Source organism: Manacus candei, unplaced genomic scaffold (assembly GCF_025592945.1).
Source record: "Manacus candei isolate 608988 ecotype Guabito, Panama unplaced genomic scaffold, ASM2559294v1 h1tg000024l, whole genome shotgun sequence".
Lineage (NCBI taxonomy): Eukaryota > Metazoa > Chordata > Aves > Passeriformes > Pipridae > Manacus > Manacus candei.
In genome coordinates, this window is record NW_026138072.1 from 1,759,395 (window position 1) to 1,782,573 (window position 23,179).

Below are 23,179 nucleotides of genomic sequence, written 5' to 3' on the forward strand. Positions count from 1 at the left end.
ACATCAGTGCCCTGTGTCTTTCCAACTGGCAAAGTTGGAAGAGAGCTATTATCATGTTAAGAGATTTGCTAGCATGCTAATTAAACCCAATGTTTCCACAGAAAGCAGATAAAACATAGGTGAACAGAAAAAAAAAAATTACCTTCCCAGCTTCCTGAACATAAATACTAAATGAATCATGCAAAGGTTCTAAAAGAACGAGCTTTTCTGGGAACAACAAATAACTTAACTGGGCACTATACTTACTATGGCCAAGTCATAGCTTAAGGGCTATGACTAAGCTTCAGGGATGTTAAGCACTTAAAACCAAAAAACATGTCAGTAGTGCAGTAATGAACAGATGACCGCTTTGCAAAATGAAGTTCCCATTTACCATACTAGAAGAGAACAACCCTATGGATGGCTAACAATAAACACTGAAAGCACTAAAACGACATCTACCTGCCCCTACCAATTTCTCTCTTCAACATAATCCTTCTCGGAAAATTCCATTGATATTCCAAGAGAAGTTCTTTTCCCCCTCTATTTGAAACCCTACCACTCTTCATTTTACATTTTTTCTCAGATTAAATCTGGCAACAAATGAAGACTTCAACTTTGAACACCCTGATGTTCACGTTCTTAAAATGATCTCTTCAAAATCCAGCTCTCTTGTTTATTCTTTAACGGTATCATTCCTATGTCTGGGACTGCTTCTAATTTCCATGTGTTAGAATTATTTCTTGGCTTTCTAAAGTTCCTTTACACTGCAGATATATCTTGCTATGCTATAGCATAGAGGTCAGTATACCACAGATAAAGACTTTGAAGAAGAATACCATAAATCTTGACAATTAGATGAAAGGGCTTAAGATATTCTATCAACAGTGTAACGACAAAATACCTGAAGGCAATTATAAGGATTGATGAAGAGTTATTTTAATTGAATTTCCTCTCCTTGCTGGATATTACTGCACAACAGATTTACCAGACTGGTTTTGCTGGAACAAAATGAAAACAGAATGTAAACCAAAATCTGCCAAAGGTAAAGAATTCGTGACTACATCCAGTTTTTCCTCGCTTTTGCTGGTGACTCATTCTCTTCCACATAAGGAATAGGCCAGAAAGTCTTCATCCAACACTTAAGTAGAAACAAAGGTATTGTTTTCTTAAAAAACTTGAATACAATGTAATTATTGCAAAAACACATCAACTTGTAATACATGGTCTTCTCAGATAAGCTGAACTTCCAGCAATTTTGGACACTGAGTCCTTCAGCCATGTGTTCAATTAAGGTCTGCATCTTCACCAAAATTTGTATTTTAAGAAGTGGGAGAAGATAGATTGTTTTCTGTTTCGCATTTGAAAATTATTTGCACTGAAGCTCCAGTTGCCTATATTTAATTAGACATTAAGGAGAGCAACAATGCAAATTATAAGTAACTTTTTTTTCATTTTGATTTAAAGACTGAAGCCAAAAAGACCTGATAAAACCATGCGAGAATGTAAGTTATCATTAAAGAGAAAGGGTCTCAACTACAGTAACAGGGCATAATGTTGAAAAAAAAGTATTAATAGGACCAAAGCTTTTATCTTCAGTGTTTTCTTGCTGATCTGAGAAAATTTTTTAAGGTCAAATATCCTAATATTTAATCTCGATATTCTGTAATCTACAACTACTCAGTCACACCCTTAAAAGTTCTACAGAACTATCTGTAACCATCTTCTACAGTTTTCAAAATGTCTTGCTAACAAGACTGCATTTAAACAACCTCTTGTCCAAGCCAATCTCATCTAGAAGCAGCAGAAAGATGGGGGAGAAATCTAAACACAGTCTATGTCAGAAACTATCCATAACAACCTCTGACTCTTTATCACTGAACCGTTTTGTTGTTGTTAGTTTTTTTGCCTTTTTGTGTTTCCCAAATATTCCCCCTTCATTTTAGAAAGCTGTATTATCTGCTTAAGAATTCTTGTCACTTAGAATTATAGCCTGTTTCTGAACACAGTGAAAAAAGGCTCTCATTCAAGACTGGAGGACAATTTATAACAGACCTGTGACACACTACACAGGAAAGTTGCTAGATGATAAACAAACTTATTCTGAAAGGGATGTTAAAATAGCAGTTCTCAAGTACATGATACACTGAGTATTTGACATTGCCTTCAGATTGTTCATAGCCTTTTCACATACTGATGACTCAAAAAGTAAATAGTGTTAATGCACTGGCACTGGAAACAGTTGCAGGTATCTTTGGAGGCATGATCAGAAGTAAAATCGAGAGACACAATAAGATGTAACTAACTTAAGAAAGACACTGGAAGACTATCATGAAAATACTGCAGATATGTTTCCTGGCTTCAGATTCACAAGCAATTCACCTTAAAGTAAAATCTACCATGACAGAGATGCCTCATTTTTTCCCCTTTATCTTGTTCACTCTCACAGAGATGCATGTTTGTTGCTTAGACAAGATTCTGGAGCATTTAGTGACTGGTGTTATTCAGTGAGGAAGTGTAAAAAGGGAAGGTTTCTCCCTTCTTTTAATTTTTATCAGCATTTTTCTGTCTTATCCAGAATTCTGATTCATGAAAGCCTACTTCAGGAGTGTAGAGGACAGTATACTGACAAAGGTATTGTGAGAGAATTGGCAATCGACTTATGCTTTTTCATAACCAGGGACATTATATTCCCTAGAACAGGGGGCAAGGAAAATCAATTGCCTGAGAAAATTACCTTTTCTGATGGGTGCCAGGGGGAGGTGAGGAAAATTACTTTTCTTGCCTTTTCCTAAATTCCTTTAAAATAACAAGCATGGAATTCAGCATAACACTTTCGTGTCCTACAACAGGAGATGTTCTTTACTACCTTGGCATCTCAGAGTTTAGAAGGAAAATAGTTTCAAGTTTGTTATAGCTTAGTTTGTACTGAGGGTTTTGCTTCCAGATCTTCCTTTTTGGAACTAAAATAAATCTTTTACTGGAAGGATGTATCATTCTACTGCCTTCTGAGACTACTTTTTTCCTTCCATTTTTAATGACTTTCTACAATAGCTGATTAATTAGTTTAGAAATTATGAACAATATTTAAGACAATTAGTAGTATTCCTGGTAAAACCTACATTCCGCTCAGGCTCACAGGTAAATGTCATAGAAGAGGAGGAAACATGTTGCAATGAAGTCTTGAAAATACAGGCCAGATCCAAAACCATGGAAAAAACTTCCAGGCATTCACTGTCTCTCAGTCAGGTAAGACTTTGTTTATTTCACACAAGAGATCATGCATAAAAAAACCAATCAGAAACACATCTATATCTGACCACTAATAAGTGCATAGAATGACTTTTCTTCTCAGTTCTGAGACAAGTATTTCCTGTTGCCGCTTACTTTGTATTTCACAAAATACTGTTACTGATGCAGGTTTCTGAGTAATTCTGAGCAATGTTAATTTATCTTTTTTCCTTATCATTTACCTTGTTTAAAAGACATGCCATTCTTCTGTTGTGAAAGATGGCAGGAAATCTTTACTTTGCAATGTCACCTCCTGGCAGACTAACAGCGTGGCTGATGTTTTGCAGCTCATAATGCTAACAACTAAAGACAGACTTCTCATGTTTGATTTTATTCTTTATGAAAAAAATTCTCAAATTTCAATCCTTAAGAATGGAAATTAATGAATTTTTAAATTTATTAAAAAATAATAAAATTCCAGGGCTTAGCCCTTCTGCATCCAAAGAACTTTGTCTCCTTTTTCTTCTAAGACAGGGTTTATACCCTCACCAGATCAGCTCTTCAAAAAGAAACCACAGTCTTGGCTCTTTCCAGGACATTTACCTGCAGTGAATGTTGAAAACATTTGCGGCAACAGGCATCTTTTCCTATGGTAAAAATAAAACTGACAATGCTAAGCACTGGAAAAGGTAAGTGGACATGACAAACTCTTGTTCTGGAACATACTCAGGGGGAGTAACAACAACATCTGGTAACATACAGCAGGATACCACGTTTTAGTAGAATGTTTCCTACAAAGAACAAGATGCTTTTTCTTCTACTATGGAAACAACACAGCTGAGGACTAAAACACAAAGGGATGATTAGCAGATTTCCAGTGTGGAATCACCAATTTTGAGCCAAATCTATAGCCTTAGAATAAGGGAATTATTTGGCTCTCAAGTAAACAGATATTCAGTGGTGCCTTCTAACTGCCCAGAAAAAATAGTAAAAGTTTTCTTTCTTTTTGATCAATGGATGAATAGACTAACAAAAGACTTCTATTTTACAAGTGAGCATAAATTTTATGTGTATCCTGAAACACTACTGCATTTAATGATGCAACATGAGAAGCTTATAGTACAAAGCTTAAACTGGCATCTTTAAGCATGTTAAACTCAGCTCCTGCCAACAGTTGTCCCATTAAATATTTTCTCTCATATGTTCTTCTCCCCCCTTATATTTAAGTACATTCTCACATTCTCAGCAGTCATTTTTTATTACAAGTTTAAAATGTGGAACATAGCTAAATGGGAACAAAATCAAGAAAAAAACCCTCAAAACAAAACTGATAAAAGTATCCCGCAAAAAAATGAACAGCTTTCGGAAACCATTATAGTTTTATTATTTTTTGGTGGATGTTCATAGAATTCTTGTATCATCTTATTCACAGAAAACAAGTTAAGGATTTTTCTAATAGCATGGGAAATTTGGTTTAGAGATCTATCATTTTTAATGTAGGTACTCTGAGGCAATTAAGAATGGGAAGCACATAAGAGAGTATGGTATGAAAAAAATATACGACAAGAGGTTAGAAAACTCACTTCCTATGCCAACAGAGGAAAAAAAATTTGCTTATAGAAATAGACTGTGTTTAAAGAATAAACAGTAGGAGATAGCCCCTTGTGACATTTCCAATGTAGTTTTTTAATAACTTAGAAGAATTTGGAGGAAGATTACATGAAATGCAACTAAGTCAAACTTTGGATAAGTTGCTGAGAAAAGTTTAGTTACGTGTATCTTTTATGTACCTTATACTCAAACAGTATTTTGTGATGCTTAGTGATGCAGTGAGTTCCATGTCTTCAGGATGCTTCTAAAGCTGCAGTTACCTGACTGTGGCAGGACTTACACTACAGTTTGACCCTTTAAGATGCAAATCACAGCCTAAAAGTAAAAATCTAACATGAACAGTACCTGTCTAGAAGGTCTTTTTGGTCTTCTGGGATAAACTGCAATGCGAATCACAGTCTGACAAGTAATAACTATAACCTGAGCAAATACTAACTGAACAAAACAAAGAAGATTCCTAAAAAGCCAATGAGAGCTAAGAAGACACAAAGTTTTCCAACAGAATAATGTACAGTATAGTATTGTATACTACAGATGCATATACAAAAACTAAAGTAAGTCTGTAAGCAGCAACAAAGTCCTTAGTTCTGAGCTCGAATTCTAGCTAAAAAGGTCAGATGCAACTGAAAAGGATACATAATGGATACCCATGAAACCATAAACTGTAACACTCTAAACATGATGATTTCAGAGTACAGGACAAAATTATATGGTTGTGCTTACTGCAAAGTTTTTGTGGGATTTTTTTTTAAGATTACAATTTTACTGCTAGAGTAAGGAAGTACACTATTGTACTCATCAAGTAAGGTACTTCAAGATGACTCAGGAAGCTAACTGCCACTCGTGACATGCCTAAGGGTATGCTGAGTAATTTTTGAGAAAATCAGTCTGAAACTTCCCCGTTCTTCCATATTTGCTATGTTAGTTCTTCCATATTGTTTATATACAAGATACAAATTGCTATCACTTCTACAGAAGGAGCAGAGCTCTACATACATATGCCAATCCGTCAGAAGAATTACTTTTTCCTGTCACACCTGCTGCATGAAAAACATCAGCATGAAGCTTCCCATCACCTGCTCAGGTCTGCCTTTAGAAGGTGGCCTTCTACAAAAAAGGTCTCAGTTTGCTTAGAGTGAATAAATACTTCAGCCACAATATACACTTGGAAAGGTATGGGTAACTTCTTACTCATGTTGCAAATGCAACATCTATTTTTTAATTAATTATTTTTAATTTACTTTTTTCAACATATGAAAAAAGTTGTCTTTATTCAAAAATCAATAGGTGACAAAAGGTTAGCTACTGCATATTACCCATCATTGTTACTGTCAAAGTATGTCAGAGAACATAGCAGTGAGGTCAAATATTGAAATGTTTGCTGTTTCTTGTTCCACTGCCATACGCCCCAGCAACAATAATATTTTACACTTTTAACGCAGACTTCTTTTCTTGTAGATTTTGTGAATTATTTAATAGTTGTTTAGGTTTTAGTTTTAGAATCGCAGAATATCCTGAGTTAGAAGAGACCCACAAGGATCACTTACTGCAACTTCTGGCCCTGCAGAGAACCATCCCCAAGAATCACATCATGTGCCTGGGAATACTGTCCAAACACTTCTTGAATTCTGTCAGGCTTGGTGCTATGATAACTTTCCTGGGGAGCCTGTTCCAGTGCCCAACGACACTCTGGGTAAAGAACCTCTTCCTAATATCCAACCTAAATCTCCCCTGACGCAACTTCAGGCCATTCTCTTGGGTGTGCCAGTGGTCACCAGCAAGAACAGATCAGTCCTGCCCTTTGCTCCCCCTCCTGAGGAAGCTGCAGACTGCAATGGAGGTCTCTCCTCACTCTCCCCTTCTCCAGGCAGCTGATTTGAACAGTATTTCTGACATCTTAACCACAGAACCTTTTTTTTTCAGGAAAAAATTTGCACTCAATACAGTAATAATACAACAAAACCTTAAACCCAGAGTTTTAGCTCACAACTTCCAAGCTACATAAACTTGGTATGTCAGAAACTAAAGCTATTTTAAAGAAAATGCAGTTTATTTTAGTCTAATACTAACAATACTCCTCACATTTTTAAAAAATACATAAAGGGACTTATATGTCACTCACTACTATTCCAATTTTTCTAGAGGGGAATAGATGCACAATTTCACTTGAAATATTTGTTATGGTACTTTACATATAACATTGTATAGTCAAAATCACAGACTCAAAAAAAACAATACTATGAAAATACAGTAATGTTTTACTGATTGGTATTCCTTGTAAATAGCTGTTCAGATTTCCTGACTTGAGGTCTTTCTCACAAAGAGAATGTATTTCAAACACTAAAAATTACTTTGTGGAGAATATCTCAAAAATACTGAAGAAGCATTTCAAAGTACTTTTTTAGTTTCCAAAATTAATACTCTGAAATTAATACTCTCAATCCTGATTCCACATTCTGAGAAAGTCACCCAGAGTGTAAATCAGGCCCTTTTCTTATATACTAACAAAATCATCTTGTCAAAATAGAGAACTGAAGGTATCAGGCAGATGCATTTAAATTCCCTCTCATCCATAAAAAGCCAAGAAAACCCCATTTTATCTAAACTGCTTCATTAGTTTTAATTTCACTGGAACTTAAAACTACCTATTTTTTTCCATAAGTAGATTCTGAATTGAATTTCATGAAAAGGACATGAAAGATACATAGTAATATGCAGAACATAATCATGACTTGGTTAAATAAAGCTTTAAAGTCATGTTCAACTTTCTAATCCTTCAAAAAATCAGCTTCCACGTGCATAAAACTTATCATCCTCAAACTGCACACTAGAAAAGAGTACCTGGGGCATTCTGATGATTGCTGGTCACAAAATAGACAACATCCTGGGACGGCAGACTTTGTAACCCTCCAGTGACAGTCTTTTAAATGTGACTTGTTCTCCCCTACAGCTTAACAAATTCAATTGGAATTATGATTCAATACTACAGAGCAGAGTTTAGGTCAGAACGTAACTTTCTTCAAATGTTGTGGGCAAATACCCACTTACTTGACAGTTAAACAGGTTTAGCAGCAAGTCAGGAAACTTTGCAATTGTAACCAAAAATGGTATAAAGAAGTAACGAAGAGAAAAAAACAGGGGTGCAGGGGTATTATGTACATGAACTATTCAGATAAACTATGCACTGGGTTAAAAGTTAATTTTTTTCTCCTTCTCAGAATTTCAGCCTCCAATATAGACTAAAACAATTATAGAATGTAATGCTAATTTTCCATTCAGCTATTTCAGTATCTAACAAAGACTACCGTAAAATCAAATTCCACCATCACACTTTACAAAACCAGGTCTTAGAATTATGTTCCTAGTATTGATTCAAAAGTTGTATACAAAAAAATGAATGTCTCTCAGAAAACACAAACCTACTTGAAAAACTTTTAGTGATTTATACCAAGATGTAGCCACAAGTTGGCCCAACTTTACTCTCTGCTAGCAAACTTAACCTAACATACTATTAGAGAGTGTAAAATCAAAAAGTTATGCAAAGTTCCGTCTGACGAGAAAATATTTGAAAACGTGTCCAACAATTTTCCCGTTAGGTAGTTTGATTTATTATACAACATAACCTCAGTTAGTAAATATAAACAAATAAAATTTGTCATGATTATGTTAAACACTATTCATCAGATATTCTGTATGTGTGAAAGCCAGCACTGGTTTTCTTTAACTAAGACTGACTAATTACAAACCAAATGTTGGAATTTCACTTACAATTTTTAGATCAACTAAACAAGCATGACTTCTGCAATTCTGCATGATGTAAATGAGATATTGCTGATTTTGTACTCAGATATGTTTCCCTGGCCAACATGCAAAGCTATTTCAAATTAGTTGAACAACTAGGGACTAAAACTTTGTTCATATCACCTAGCCAGCAATTAAGTTGAATGAGAAGCTGAAACCAGATGCAACTGTCTTAAGGGTCTTGTAACTACTCAAAAAAACCCCTCTGTTTCTTGAAACCTGTGTTAGGCAATAGATTTCTTAGTAGATGACCCCTCTAGAAAATAATATGCCATGGGATCCAGTAAAGCATTTTGTAGTTCTATTAGAAATTGTGCAGAGACAGAACCTGCTAATGCATGAAATACTTCCAGCATAGAAACGCTTTGTAGAATCAGGAAGCAATCTCCTCCTTACAGATTTTTTTTTTAAGGAAGTATGGTTGTCATGCCAACTGTTAGAGAACGGCAAGCTGCAGCGACAGCTAGTGATGAAGCCTGTTTGTGTTTTAGAAATTTCCTGGGAGGCTGTCAGTGAATTACAGGTTGTTCGGGGCAGCAGCACAATCTCACTAAATACTGTCTATGATTATATGGCTTCTGTAATTATTTCATCCCTTGCTTCCAAATTCAGGTACTTGACCTCCTAGCAAGAAGGGAGCTGACATACTTGTCAGTATACATGCATGCATACAGACCCTGAAGTGTATAGTGGATCCTGTGGGCATCTGCCATGATCTGAACTACACTTTTCAGTGTTGGGTGTGTCAGCAGAGGGTTCAGAGTCCACCTGAGAAGGGGCAAGTAGTTATGTTCACAGACAGAGCTGTGGCTGCTGAATGAGGCAAAACTTCTTAGAAAAGATCTAGTCAACTCCATAAGACAAAAAAGAAAAAGAGACAGCTGAAGACTAGATATTGACATTATGAAACTAATTTACTGGTCAGAAATGCAAAGTTTTATTCAGAAAACCCCATGAGAAGACAGCTATAAAGCTGTAACAGCAGCCACAGCAAGAGAAAGAAATAAGGGGCATCCCTTGATGCTGGTAAACAAATCTCCTTCTGTAATATTGCAACAACAATAGACCTATCTTTGGAGAACAGCATGACGTAGAACACAGTTAGAAGGGTATCTTATGAATTAAAGTATTAGTTAATTCAGAACTTACTGCTTCTATCTTATATCAGCAAACTACTGATATAAGTAGTCTGCTGCATCCAACATTAAACAATTAATTACAGTTTTCATGCAATATGCATGAGACTATTACAGATTACAGTGTTAAAGCCACAAGATACAAGTGCTTATAAACTATATAACATCACTTTTTAATGTTTATACAGTTAAATATTCCCTTGAATATGTTGTACACAATTATTATGATATATTCTAGAGATGTCACTACAGAAAAATCTAACGCATCTTCAAAGAAGATGTAAAAGATTCTGCTGAATCTGCTGAATGGCCAATGGGTGTGACAAAGAACTCCATTTTACACACATGAAAAATAAGATTAAAAAATTCAGAAAACTTTGCTTACATTTCATTATCTACCCAATTAGGAGTTTTATTCTGAATGTGCATAAGCAGTGTTACACTATAAACGTAATTCCATCAAAAGGAGTCTAAAAAGTGTTGGCAGTTCCTAGTCTTGTATTTGTTTCAACACACTCTCAAGGGCACCTGAAAGCATGTTAAACTATGTATACAGTAGAGTTAGTGCATGCACTGTGAAGCAATCTGAGTTAGGTAACAGCTAATCTGAAAACATGCTTAACAACACAATAGAGAGAAGGGAGAACAATTTCTGTCAACAGAAAAACAAGCCATGGTGAAAAAGGGTTAGTATATATACCATCTTGACTAGCAAGGTTTCTAACTTGGCCTCACGAAACAGACTCAGAAGCAAACAATGAAAAAAACCACTATCAAGTATACGGAGACCTGCTAAGAAATTGTTTTCAGAGTAGTCCTTAATGACTCTTTATCAAATGGTACAGCACTTTGCAGTGTTTTTACTGTCTTCAGAAACACAGAATAGAAGGTATGCCCACTAAATCTCAAAAGAACACCAAGCTGACCAGAAGTTTACCTAAGGATAGGCTTAAAATTCAGAGTAATTTTCGTGAAGAAAACTCAGATATCATTCAGTGAGGGTGTATGCTAAATCTTCTCACCAGGAAGGAAAGACTGACTATATGAAACATGATTTTGAAAAGCTGGCAAGGAAGTAGATCCACAGAAAAGGACTAAGGTCTTATACTGGAGCAAATATTTAACATGAGTGAATACCTTTCATGTTAAGAAAATGAAATACTGGATTATGAGGTGTAAGTATCCTAGAAGTTATGTGAAAGAATTCCTCCTCATTCAAATGACGCTGCATCTGGAATTCTGATGTCTAGCTTTCAACCAAACCCATAGAAAGACACCAGTTATATATAGAAAAACTAGGGGAAATCAGTGAAAATAATCAAAAAGCTAGAAAACAGGAACTATGGGGAAAGGCTGCATAAGCAATGGTTGTTAATCTTATGAATTTACTGAACAGGGTGACAACTCTTCTATGACATAAAATGTTGAAAAAAAAACAAAGGAAGTAGCCTGTTCTGCATGAGCAGTGATTAGGACAAGAACCAATTAGCTTTAATTCCAACAGGAAAATTCAGGTAAAATATAAAGAAAAGTCAAACAGTTAAAAACATTCTGCTCTGGATTTTTAAATTCACTGCTCAGGAATGCCTAGAAGAACAGGTCAGACGAACTACTATTATAAATGACACGGGATTGGATGATTCTGCCTGCAGAAGGAAGAGGGATCAGATGATTTCTTTTACGGTTGCCATTTTAAAAAATAAAACACTTAACGCGAGTATTACAGCCAACTCAAGACACAAAACACAAAAGTCAAAGCTAACGTCTATGTTGCCACAGCCAGAGTATTTCATCATTTAAAAAAATTAGTTTAAAATGGCCTTGAGTAGATGCACACTCCTTGAAAATGCCACATATAAAACTCCCGTAGTTTCACAGACTTGCTTAAATTTACAGCTGATGTATCATTCAAAGCTTTTCTCCCCAAAGCAGCACAATCCAGATTAGCTCCTAGCACAGTATTACACAGTGCACTCACACCAACATCACATTTGAAACTAAGTAGGTTAAGATTTTTAATTATCTTTCCAACAATCAATCCTCACCATGCTCCTTCCTATATTTACTCCCACTCCGAAAAAACACATGCATTATTACTCACTAGATGTGTATTTCACAGAACAGCAAGAATCCTTAAGTACCACAAAACCACAAATTTTGTCTGAGTTAAGTTTAGAATCTTTGCTTTCAGGCCTTAAATTCTTAAATCATTTATCAGGTATTTTGATCTTAGTGGAGCCAAGAAATGCTCAAGATTTGGAAATGAAATAGCCTGAGAGAAAGGAAACTTATGTGAACATTTCCAAATTCTTAAAAGGGTTAAATTCAGGTATTTAAAAACATAGCCAGCTTCTGCAGCACAGAAAGTTGTAATATACACTGATTACTAGTCTCCACTACCACAAAAGAATGCTTTGGGTATCTGAAAGACGACACATATGAAAGTGCCTAAAGATGTAAGAAATATGTCAAGATCCATGGCAATAGAATAGTTCCAACTGAATGCTACCATAGTCCTGATTCAGCACTTAAAAACACTGATTTAAGTTTCTGCAGTGCAGTTCGAAACTTATTTATGCCTTCAACACAGCAGCAAAAGCTGGATAATAAGGATATTTTAGGCCTAACTACTACACTGTGTTTTCCCTGCTGCAGTCTTCAAAGCAAAAAAAATAAACCCCACCCCAAATGACTAAATTTCAAATGTAAAAAACCCAACCAATCAACTAGAAGGCACAACCTACCCGCAGCCACTGTTTCTCTGTGAGAGCATCACTGTAGTCCACATCCCTGCGCTGACGGGATCCTCTACCAAATATTTTTTCTTCTTCTTCTTCACACGTAAGCCTTTCAACTTCAGCATCATCCTTAATAATCCAGGATGGTAATTCATCCTCCTCCATCAAGCGTGGCTTACGCTTAGGGTTTCTGGCATCCTCCCTGCGACGGTCCATGTCCATACGCTGCAATGGGAATCGAGAAAGGATAAAAAAAGTTCTAAGGGCAATTATTGAGCGCACCATGTAAATGTCTACCTATCTACTGATATCTGAAACGTTAAACAAGTCCTTCACAGGTATTTCCCTTTCGTGATACTCTTAAATACTTCTAAAATGCAACTATAAAAAGAAAAAGCTACACTCGTTTGTTAATTTTCAGTCATATTCACTATTCCACAACTAGCTTTCACTGAAGTAACTAAGACAACGAAGCAGCCAAGTGACAAAAAGCAGATCACAAGAACACTGCTGTGTTCTGTTAATTAAAACACTCTTCCTTATTTGCACAGGCTTTTTGCATTTGCAAATACTAATCATTCCCTCGCGATGTCCCCATAAGGTGTTAGTATTATGTAACTAAAAGGAATAATTGAAAACACACAGTTTTGTGTGCCTGAATATCAGAAGAAGAAAATTTAGAAGTTCGTATTAGAAAAGAAGAATCAAAAGAGAATTAATAAATTCAGAGAAGAGCTTGCCTACAGTGCAAGCTTTACAGTGCCAGAAAGCCAATATGCTTAAACCTGAATTTTTCCTGATCAACTGCTGTACTAGACAAAAATCAAAATACAAAAATACCAGATAATGTTGGATAAAGTGTTAAGAACATTAGAAGGTAATGTTAAGACTTTCAGCTGAAATATAAATAATTTAAAAATTTGAATAAGCATATAAATGAATTTCAAGTGTGGTGAGCAATTACCTCAGAAAACAGATATGGATACTGAGGATAGATTCCCATGACCTACTCAGCAGTGAGATACTTCATAATCCTCCTGGGGAAGCATGCACCTTTCTCTATTGACTATATGCTGATCAAGCTTCCTATGGTTCTGTGAATTCCATCTACATTTTCTTAAGTACTCAAATCAGGTAATATGAATACCCATTTCAATTAGGCCTTTTGAAGAGTCACACAGTACTTATTACTCAGTAATTAGTTGCTAAGCAGAGGAAACAAACAGATGGTGACCAAGCATTTAATTTTTGTATTTGAAAAAGAAAATATTAATAGACTAGCATCAGAATTGGCTGTAGCATTGTAGCAGGCTACTGCTTTGGCCAGTAAACCTTCATAAAAAATGTTTTCAACTATGTATAAACCCCTTCCTCGTGTGCATGATGCTGCATTTAACACAGGAGGCCAACTAGACATATCATCCTTCTAGAACCCTAGCCAAGACACAGACACGCGTGAATTCAGAGGTATTATCTCTAGGGAGACACAGGTATCACTAAGGTAGGGAGAATACAGCCTGTGCTTTTTATCTGACTGTACAAGACCTGAAATATTGATAGAAAGAAGACAAAGAGCCCTGACCGCCAAAGTTTCTTTTCAGATTTTTCTTTTATAATTAAACAGTTTACTACAATGAAAACCATTTTTTATTAACAATTAAAATTATTTCTTAGCCATTAATATTTCACTGCATTCTTTCTATCTTACTATTTTCAAACTCTGGCCTTCAAAGCCTTTTCAAATTTTTATTATCTACTGCAATTCTTTACTTTCCCCTAAAAACTTCCATGTCAATTAATATGAAAAACATAAATTACATCCACACAATTCAAATTTAATACTAAAAGATGAAGTTTTAAAAATTTCCTGCTAATAGACATGAATTCGTCAGCTACTTTCAACTCAAGGATTAGTTCTTCCCTTCTGAGTCTGAAGAAGAAATACTAAGAAGTTCTCCTACTACCAGAACAAATCTACTTTCACAGAAATCAGGGTACCTTCAGTCAATAATTTGGATGAAACTATTTCTTTTGAGTTTTGGATTGAAAGGCTACCTCTTGGTTTCTGTCACGTAAATCTCCTTACATCCGAATCACTGACACAAAGTTTAAAAAGACAGGTGTCTGTAACCACTCATTTTCTGTGCAGCCTGACTTTAGAGATTTCAGTTTTTCTGAGATAACATTCAAAGAGGCAAGAGCCATGCCTATACAGACATTTTAGTAATTATTCCATCAGTGCTGCAGTAGCATTAACAAAAAGGGAAGTAGTAATAAAAATGAGTGGCTTACATTTGAACTACTGTCACTAGCTCTATTTTGGTAACTGTTCAACAGCTGTAGCAGCAGAGATGCAAGTAACTGGGCCCTTGACAAAACCATCAGCAAACTCCAGCTAACCCACCAAGAAAACAACAGTGTAAGTCTACTACTTCGCTATCTAGTTAAGCTCCTGTAGTTGTCCTTGCCAACATCAAAGCCCAAAAGGAAGAAGAAATGTTGAATAGCAAAAGGATGCTGTAGGATTAGCAAGCCAAACTGTGACTACAGTTTTCGCACTACAAATTTCTCAGGTTGTGTCAGATTCTTCCTCCAGATTGTCACTTTTTCACTGTACTGACAGCAAGGATCTCTGAGTCTTTCTGCCATGTGAGGAACTCGGTGTTTAAGCAGACTACACTTCTTCCCTCAGATAAACAATGCAAGTAAATAAAGCATATTCCTCCAATAAAGTTTTCCAAAATTTAATGACAAAAGGTTAAAGCCTTAGTTAAAAACACTGGAGAAGATAATCTACTTATAATCACATCATCCTTACCATAAAGAGATCAAATTCCTCCTCACGTCGAGCAATCATCTGATTCAGAGTCTCATCATCAGGAACTTCATCTTCCTCCTGGTTAAAAAGATGGATAAAATTATTAGAAAGAAGTTACATGCAATTTGAAGTAACAGCCTTCATCAAGTCAGAGCTTCACTGACCCTCCCTCTCAGACAACACGCGTGAAACACTCAAAAGTGAAACTAAAACTTTTAAAATGTTCAGCTATTCAGAGTTACACAAAAATAACAATCAGAGAGACAACTGGGACTTAATACTACCTTCTTAATTCAAGAATGTGGAAATGAACAAGTACACAATGAGGAAAATTTGGGTTGTGGTTTTCCTGGGTCAGAAGCATAGTCAGTGCTTTGGTTAAAATGTATTTTCATTCTGCTGTTCTACAGTGCTCCCCCAGATATACTATTCTACATTTTGAGGTCTTTGCTGCCAAAGCACGGAGAATGAAGAAGTCCTGATTAAATGAAAAAAAAAAGAAATATGTCTTTATACTGGAAAATAACACTGCTGAATCCCTTTCTCTTGTCCACTGTCTGCTTACAAATTGAGATGTGAAAATTTTACTTTGACAAAATCAGTTATGTCATAAAAACAGAAACAGACACTTGAAAAACAATTCAAAACTGTAGCATTCAATGAAAAATGTTAAAGCTAAACACTTATGATACCCATTTTAACACAATCAGAGTCCACAATTTCAGTTTCCCTCCCTGAATTATTATGAAAGCACAGAAAACAGGTCACTCGAAATGGTAAAACTACAGTGATTCCTTCATAGGGTTTTCTAAACCTGTTATTACAGTACACCAGAGACCTATAATTCTTCATGAAAACTCATATTTTGAATCCAGTATAATGGGAGTATAGGATGCTGCATATAACACCCCAAAAACCTAATATCCTGTAGCTATTATTTTTCTGAAATGAAGAAAAAAGGCCTTTATATATCCACCTATCTTCCCTCCAGTGGTAGGATTTCTATAACTCAGAAAAAAACCCCCAGTTCTTATTGATGCAATTCTCAAAGAACACCTTTGTACCTTAATGAACATATAATTTAACATGAACAAAGCAAATTGGAAAGTGATAGCTGGTTCTTCTTACTTCTACTCACTTCTCCTTCAATGTTCAAAAAAAGGAAGTCACATGGTTACATACAGAGAAAAAAAAAAGATTTTTCTATGAATGTGATCATCCTGGAGGTTTCATACACTTCCTACCACCTCAAAGTAACTGTTGATCTGAAAAAAATCAGGGATCACACAGCAGGAGCTGTGTCCGTATTATCTGTGGTTAACAGGATGTGTGAACAATCCTGTTGCCAATAAGGTAGACTTGGTAGAAGAAAAAACTAAAAATAAACACCAGTGCTAATACAAAATTACTCCATGAACAAGTTACTTTTAATCACTTGTGATACACTGCTGTTATTCTGATAAATCTTTCAAAATACACAGAAATTACCTCTTTCCTTTATCTAGCACTGCTGAAAGAAAAAACAGTGCAAAGAGGAAAGAAGAAAGAAAAATAAGGGAGTTTCAATGCTAAACTTACAAAAACCACTAAGAAAGTACAAACAGTGCTCTACATGTAAGTGTGACAAGTTTAAAGCATGCTTAGCATGGGAATATTTAACTAGGTGATCGCTACACAACCTCTTTTTTAGATGTGCTAGTATATATTTGCAAGTCAAAGTTGTTTTAATATGGTTGATATTATTGTTGATATATTAACTTTTAGCTGAGAGATTTACTTTTTTCTAGTTAATCTCTCATATGATACTCAAATTTGTTTTCAGTGCTGCAGTAATGAAGAAGTAATGTGCAGGATGGTGCAAATTCAATCCCTCTTAGTCCCTCAAGAGTTTTAGTGTTTAGGCAAATTTTGTATAGTCTCTGTTCACACAGAAGTATTCCTGCAAATCTTCAGTCTGCTGTTAGAAGTCAGACACCAACATCAATGCTTACTTTAAACACTGATGCTGTGCTATGGCAAAAATTACTCCATACTTCCTGAAACATCCTCTTTCTAATAATTTCTACCTATCTTACCTCATTTTCTTCTTCATGCTCCAGTATAGCCTGTAGGAAGGCTCTCCTTTCATGGCTTGAAGATTTCTGATCAAACATTCCTGCCTGAATAACTTTTTGATCTACATTCAGCTTATACTTTGCAGCAGCAAGTATCTTCTCTTCCACACTGTTCACAGTGCACAGTCGCAGGACTCGAACTTCATTCTGCTGACCAATTCGGTGAGCTCTATCTTGTGCCTGCAAGTCCTGTTAGGAAAACACATAGAGAGAGTAAAACTCTTTTTAGTCTCTCTTCTCTTACTTTTACACATCATTGGCTATGATGTGATTTGCACAGATAAGTGAAATCGCTGAAAACACACACATGGCTATGTACTCCAAGAGATATCTCACTTCCATTCTTAAAAACAAAAAGGGGAAAAAAAAAGGTGGAAAAGACATACTTCAGTTACATCTTTTGGCTTTTTTAAATAAGCCAAAGGGGTCTGATATCCTCTTTTCCTGGTGATCCATTCTCAGTACTAACCACTACACCAACAGTGTATCTCAGGTCAAGACCTTCTGCACTCACATGGTTACCGATTTCATGAAACAGGCAGCATTCAGCACAACCTTTACTGAAGTGCTGCAACCTACCTCCCGAAGGCTGAAAAGGCAGCGTTAGTTATTATGTCCTAAGGGTTAAAGAATGAGCACAGTTATACAAATGAAGAACATTTGTAACACTCCTAGCTCTGAGGATACCCTGAAACTCAGATAAAATATATACGCAGACACAGAATTAGTTCAGTGATTCAAACCAAAACACTTCTTGATCGTGGCAGTTTGCCTCACTAATTCCTCTCAAAGCAGCATTTTATGACTTACCTGGATTTTTCTCCTTTCATTCCAGGTTATATCTCCTATTTAAAGAAGCAACTCAAAAGTGAATCATGAATTCTTTGCACATTTCATGAAGATAAGAAAATAAAAATAACCTGATGAGGATTCCAGTCGCTATCAAAGATTATAACAGTGTCAGCAGCCTGGAGATTTAAGCCTAGCCCTCCAGCCCTTGTACTCAGCAAGAAGATAAAGTATTGTGATCCAGGTTCATTGAACTTCTTCAACAGAGCAGCTCGATCCTCTGACTTTGTTGTGCCTGAAAAGAAAAAAATATGAATATCCCATAAAAAGATGTGAACTGAAATAATATAAATACAATGTCAGTTGCTAAAAGTACAAGCGGAAGGGTAATTTTAGTGCACTGCTCTTTGACACCTCTGCCACATTTTATGTCGCACAGAATAAACACTGTCCACAAATGTTTTAGTCAACTGCCTATCACATGTAAGAGATGGACTTCTAAATATCTCTTTAAAAGTATTTATCTTGAATTTTAAAAAGTAAATCTTAAAATGTTGGCTAACATTGTTATACATTTTCATGACTCACATAAATTTCAACTGAAGTTACTATACACAAACAGAAAAGACCTCTAGCTTTGATTAATGCCTTCTGGCTGTAATAGCATTAAATATTTTTAAAAGCTACTTATATAGAGATTTATCAAAATATCCCTGTTTGCCTTCAGAGTCATAATTAATACCAAAGGACTGAAAATTCTTAAAATGTCCTATCTTGAGGATGATATATGTACAGAAGATGAAGCTTTTTTTATTATTACAGTGGGTTGACCACAGCTGGTTGCCAGATACATCCCCTTACCCGCCCCCCCAACTCAACAGTACAGGGGGAGAAAATAGGACAGAAAAGCTCCCATGCTGATAAAAAGACAGCTTAATAAAAGTGAAAGGTGTATATGCCAGCAAGGCAAGAAGAGGAATGTATTTACTACTTCCCATCACCAGCCAGATGTCCACCCACTTCCTGGACAGTAGGATCTCAGCACTCATAAGGAGTAACTGGGAAGACAAATGCCACAACAAGGAATGTCCCTGCATCCTCTTCCCTCAGCTTGTATTGCTGTTTGCATCCATTTTGTCAGTTTGGTCAACTGTCTCATCTGGGTCCCAGTTCACCTTCAGCCTACCAGCCTCCGAGATGGAGGGGTGGTTTGCAGAGAAAGCTTTGACACTCTGGAGTGCTGCTCAGCAATAGCCAAAACACTGGAGTGGTATCACTGGAGAGTTATCAACCCTGCTAAACCACAAATGCAAAGCACAGCACTATATGGGTTGCCGGGAGGAAAGTTAACTCCATCCCACCCAGAGCCACCACAACCACACAGCCAAACTGCTGGCCCACTGAACCCCTTAACTGGGTAAGGTACCCACATCAATTGGGTAAAAACACTCTAAATGAGAAGACAGATGGATACAATCTACATAAAGATTGCATTCCAGTATGGTAGATAATTACAAAATTTGAAAAGAAGAAAAACGGTCCATCTAATTTAATGAAATACCTGGAAAATCTTAAAACAAGGAGGTGTATTTACCATACCACATCTTGCTGTAAACACCCTGGCATGAAAAAGAATTAATTTAAAAACACATGATGTAAGGTTATTTAAAACATTTAAAATGTAATATAATTAATCCTTCTTGAATGGAAGCATTAAAACACCTGCAGGCCAGAGGTGTGAAGAGGGCTTTGATAGCATGCTAGTATGTTCTTAGGACAGTTTTGACAAAGACATTCTGCGGCAAACAGGTTTAAAACTCAGGTGGGATACCCTATTTTCCTTTTACAGAATTGCAGAATGAATCAGAGAATCAACTAGGTTGGAAAAGACCCCTGAGATCATCAAGTACGACCTTTAACTGAACACCATCACATCAACTAGACCATGGCACTAAATGCCACATTCAGTCTTTTCTTAAACACCTTCAGGTGACTCCACCACCTCCCTGAGTAGTCTATTCCATCCATTCCAAAGTTTAATCATCCTTCCTGTGAAGAAATTCCTCCTAACGTCCAACCTAAACCTCTCCTGGTGCAGCTTAAGACTATGTCCTCTTATCCTGTCGCTAGCTGCCCAGTAGAAGAGGCCGACCACCATCTGGCTACAACCTCCTTTCAGGATGCTGTAGAGAATGATAAGGTTCCCTCTCAGCCTTATGTTCTCCAGGCTAAATAACTCCAACTCCCTCTGCCACTCCCTGTTTAACTTATCCTCTAGACCCTTTACCAGATCCATTGTCCTTTTCTGGACCTGCTCCAGCACCTCGATGAACTGAGGGCCCCAGAACAGGACACACAGGACTCGAGGTGTGGCCTCATCAATGCTGAGGACAGAGGGATGATCACTGCCCTGGTCCTGCGGGACACACTATTGCTGATACAGGCCAGGATACCACTGGCCTTCTTGGCCACCTGGGCACACTGCTGGATCATGTTCAGCTGCTTTTCACCAGCATCCTCAGGTCCTTTTCTGCTGGGCAGCTTTCCAGCCATTCCTCCCCCTGCCTGTAGCACTGTCTGGGGTTGTTGTGACTCAAGGGCAGGACCTGGTACTTGGCCTTGTTGAACCCCACACCACTGGCCTTGGCCAATAATTCAGCCTGTCCAGATCCCTCTGTGGAGCCCTGCTACTCTCCAGCAGACTAAATCAACATTCCCACTCAACTTGGTGTCACCATGAATTTACTGAGCGTATACTTGATCTCCTCATCTAGAAAATCAATAAACCTACTGAATAGTCAATAAATATACTGAACAAAGATATTGAACAATACTCCACAATATTTCTAAATCATCTTTTCATTCAAAGGTAGTAAAACTTATCTACACATGAAGGAATCAAGGCTCCTGATTTTCCTGGGAAATTCACAAAGAAAGCTACAGGTACTGATTTACCCATCCCTGAAATTCAGACTGTGGAGAACAGCAGTTGAACTTTAAACTGATAAAAATCAATGAATTTGATTTTTACACTGGAATGTAGGCACAGCCGTGGCATTACCATCTCTTATCACGAGAATATCTTCAGACAACTTAGACAGTGATGACCGATTGGGACTCTGGATTTTAAACCCTTTGTGAAAAAGAGATGAGCCCCTAAGCATCAAATTTCTACATAATCTGCATTTCATGAACAGACCTGAGCGCTCATCAAAACAATCCCCTAACCAAATAATCTGCAGGTTAAACAGATGAGAGAAAATACTGAAAGAGCGAGGGAAAATTACTTAACTCTATGAACAGAGACAAAAACATATCTTGCTCAGTACCTTGTCTGGAAGAATAAGGAAAATTCCAGTAAATTGCAGCTTAAGGGTCTACTGTCATAATTTCATGATAAATATCCTTGCAGATTTATAAAGTAATTTTTTGAACCTGTTTACACTTTTGTATAGTCACATCACAGCACTGGTGTGCTAGGAAGACACCATGAAGAGAACCCAGGGCTTCCATGCCCAAACTAATGAAGAATGCTACCTATCTTGCTAATTATCCTTTTTTTTCCATTTAGCTTACCATCGAGACGCAAGTAAAGGAAATTTCGAAATGCAAAGTAGTCTTCCATAATGGTCATTAGTGATGTCATTTGACAAAAAAGAAGCACACGGTGGTTAGTAGCTCGTAACTTTGGTAGAATGCGATCGAGTAGCTCAAACTTCCCTGAAGCCCGATAAAGTTCAGCTCTGTTGAGAAAAACAGCACAGTAAATGCCAGAATGAGCCTACATTTAAAAGTTTGCAGTCATTATTGTGTCAGACCAAAGAGACTAATTTACTTAATCCAAACAAGATTATAGCACCTTTCTTTCTTTAAAATTGTTTATGATGATTAAAATAAAAAAATAAACACACATGTGAATTCCCATTTTTCTGATTTTTCTTCAATTACAAAAACTGTGCAGACTTTCAATCACACAGAATACCTTCCTTTATGAAATTCAATTATTTATCAAAACAAACATTATTTCTTACCTAGATAAGCATTTTATCAGTTAAAACATTCACCTCCTAGTTTTGTCTTCAACTGGTATTGAAAACAACTTTCAACTGCAACTGTAGTTGCAAATTGTATTCATCAGGCACATGTTGAAAACTCTGTTTCCAATCAATTATTATGCACATGGGAGTGAAATATTGCTAACTGAACTAATATATAGAGGTAATAGAAGGAGTTTGACAGAGGATATACTCTTTAGCCATACAACCTTGGGGACCCTGAACAGTGTTCAGTTGCTTTGGTTAGCTGCCCTTCTGTCTCCTGTGCTAAGGATTGCAAAACAGGCTCTTAGCACTGAATCAACCCATAACTGAGAAAACGAATAAAAGTAAACAGGATTTCTAAATCAGCATCACAGTGATACACTTTACAAAAATAAATTTCATGCAACGTTTTTCTAACCTCGAGTCTGTACTTGCAAAATATGATGTATCATTAGCAATGGTATAAAGTCCAGAAGATACATAGCCTTCTGATAGGCATAAAACTGTGATCAGCAAAAGACTAAACTTTTTAAGAGACAAGTATTCTCGTATCCTAACTAAGGAGACAAATAGTCTGGTACAGTAGTTAAGGGGGAAAAAAAGAAGAAATGTCATTAACACCTAAACAGGAAGCAAGACAGGTGGATGGTGCACACCTTCTGTTCAGAAAGCATCCATTAACTTGACAGTTGTACAAAGTGTCAAGAAAAAAAAAGTAAATTTATTTCATTTCAGATTATGCAAAAAATGCTACTTTAATTTGAAATAAAGATGGTAAAGAGGAAAAAGTAGAAGGCAAAAGTAACGAGGGAGAAGAAAATCCCAACTTGTACTTCTGAAGAGTCATTCCAATGAATTTCAGATGGTATCTAAATTATTTCAAAATAAGGGGAAAGGAAGATAGTCTTTTCTGCTGCCTATC

At 36.5% G+C, this 23,179-nt stretch overlaps 1 protein-coding gene across 6 annotated transcripts in view; it reads right to left on the reverse strand.

Annotated features, from left to right (window-relative positions):
- The window catches only part of SMARCA2 (SWI/SNF related, matrix associated, actin dependent regulator of chromatin, subfamily a, member 2), a 117,850-nt gene that overhangs the window by 24,734 nt on the left and 69,937 nt on the right, over nucleotides 1–23,179 (reverse strand). For all 6 annotated transcript variants that reach the window (XM_051788432.1, XM_051788435.1, XM_051788433.1 and 3 more), the window contains 5 exons: nucleotides 21,794–21,960; nucleotides 18,349–18,512; nucleotides 17,390–17,617; nucleotides 15,315–15,392; nucleotides 12,503–12,721 (listed from right to left, as the gene is read on the reverse strand). In XM_051788432.1, coding sequence (XP_051644392.1) covers nucleotides 12,503–12,721; nucleotides 15,315–15,392; nucleotides 17,390–17,617; nucleotides 18,349–18,512; nucleotides 21,794–21,960 — 856 coding nt within the window. The remainder of the gene's footprint in view (nucleotides 1–12,502; nucleotides 12,722–15,314; nucleotides 15,393–17,389; nucleotides 17,618–18,348; nucleotides 18,513–21,793; nucleotides 21,961–23,179) is intronic.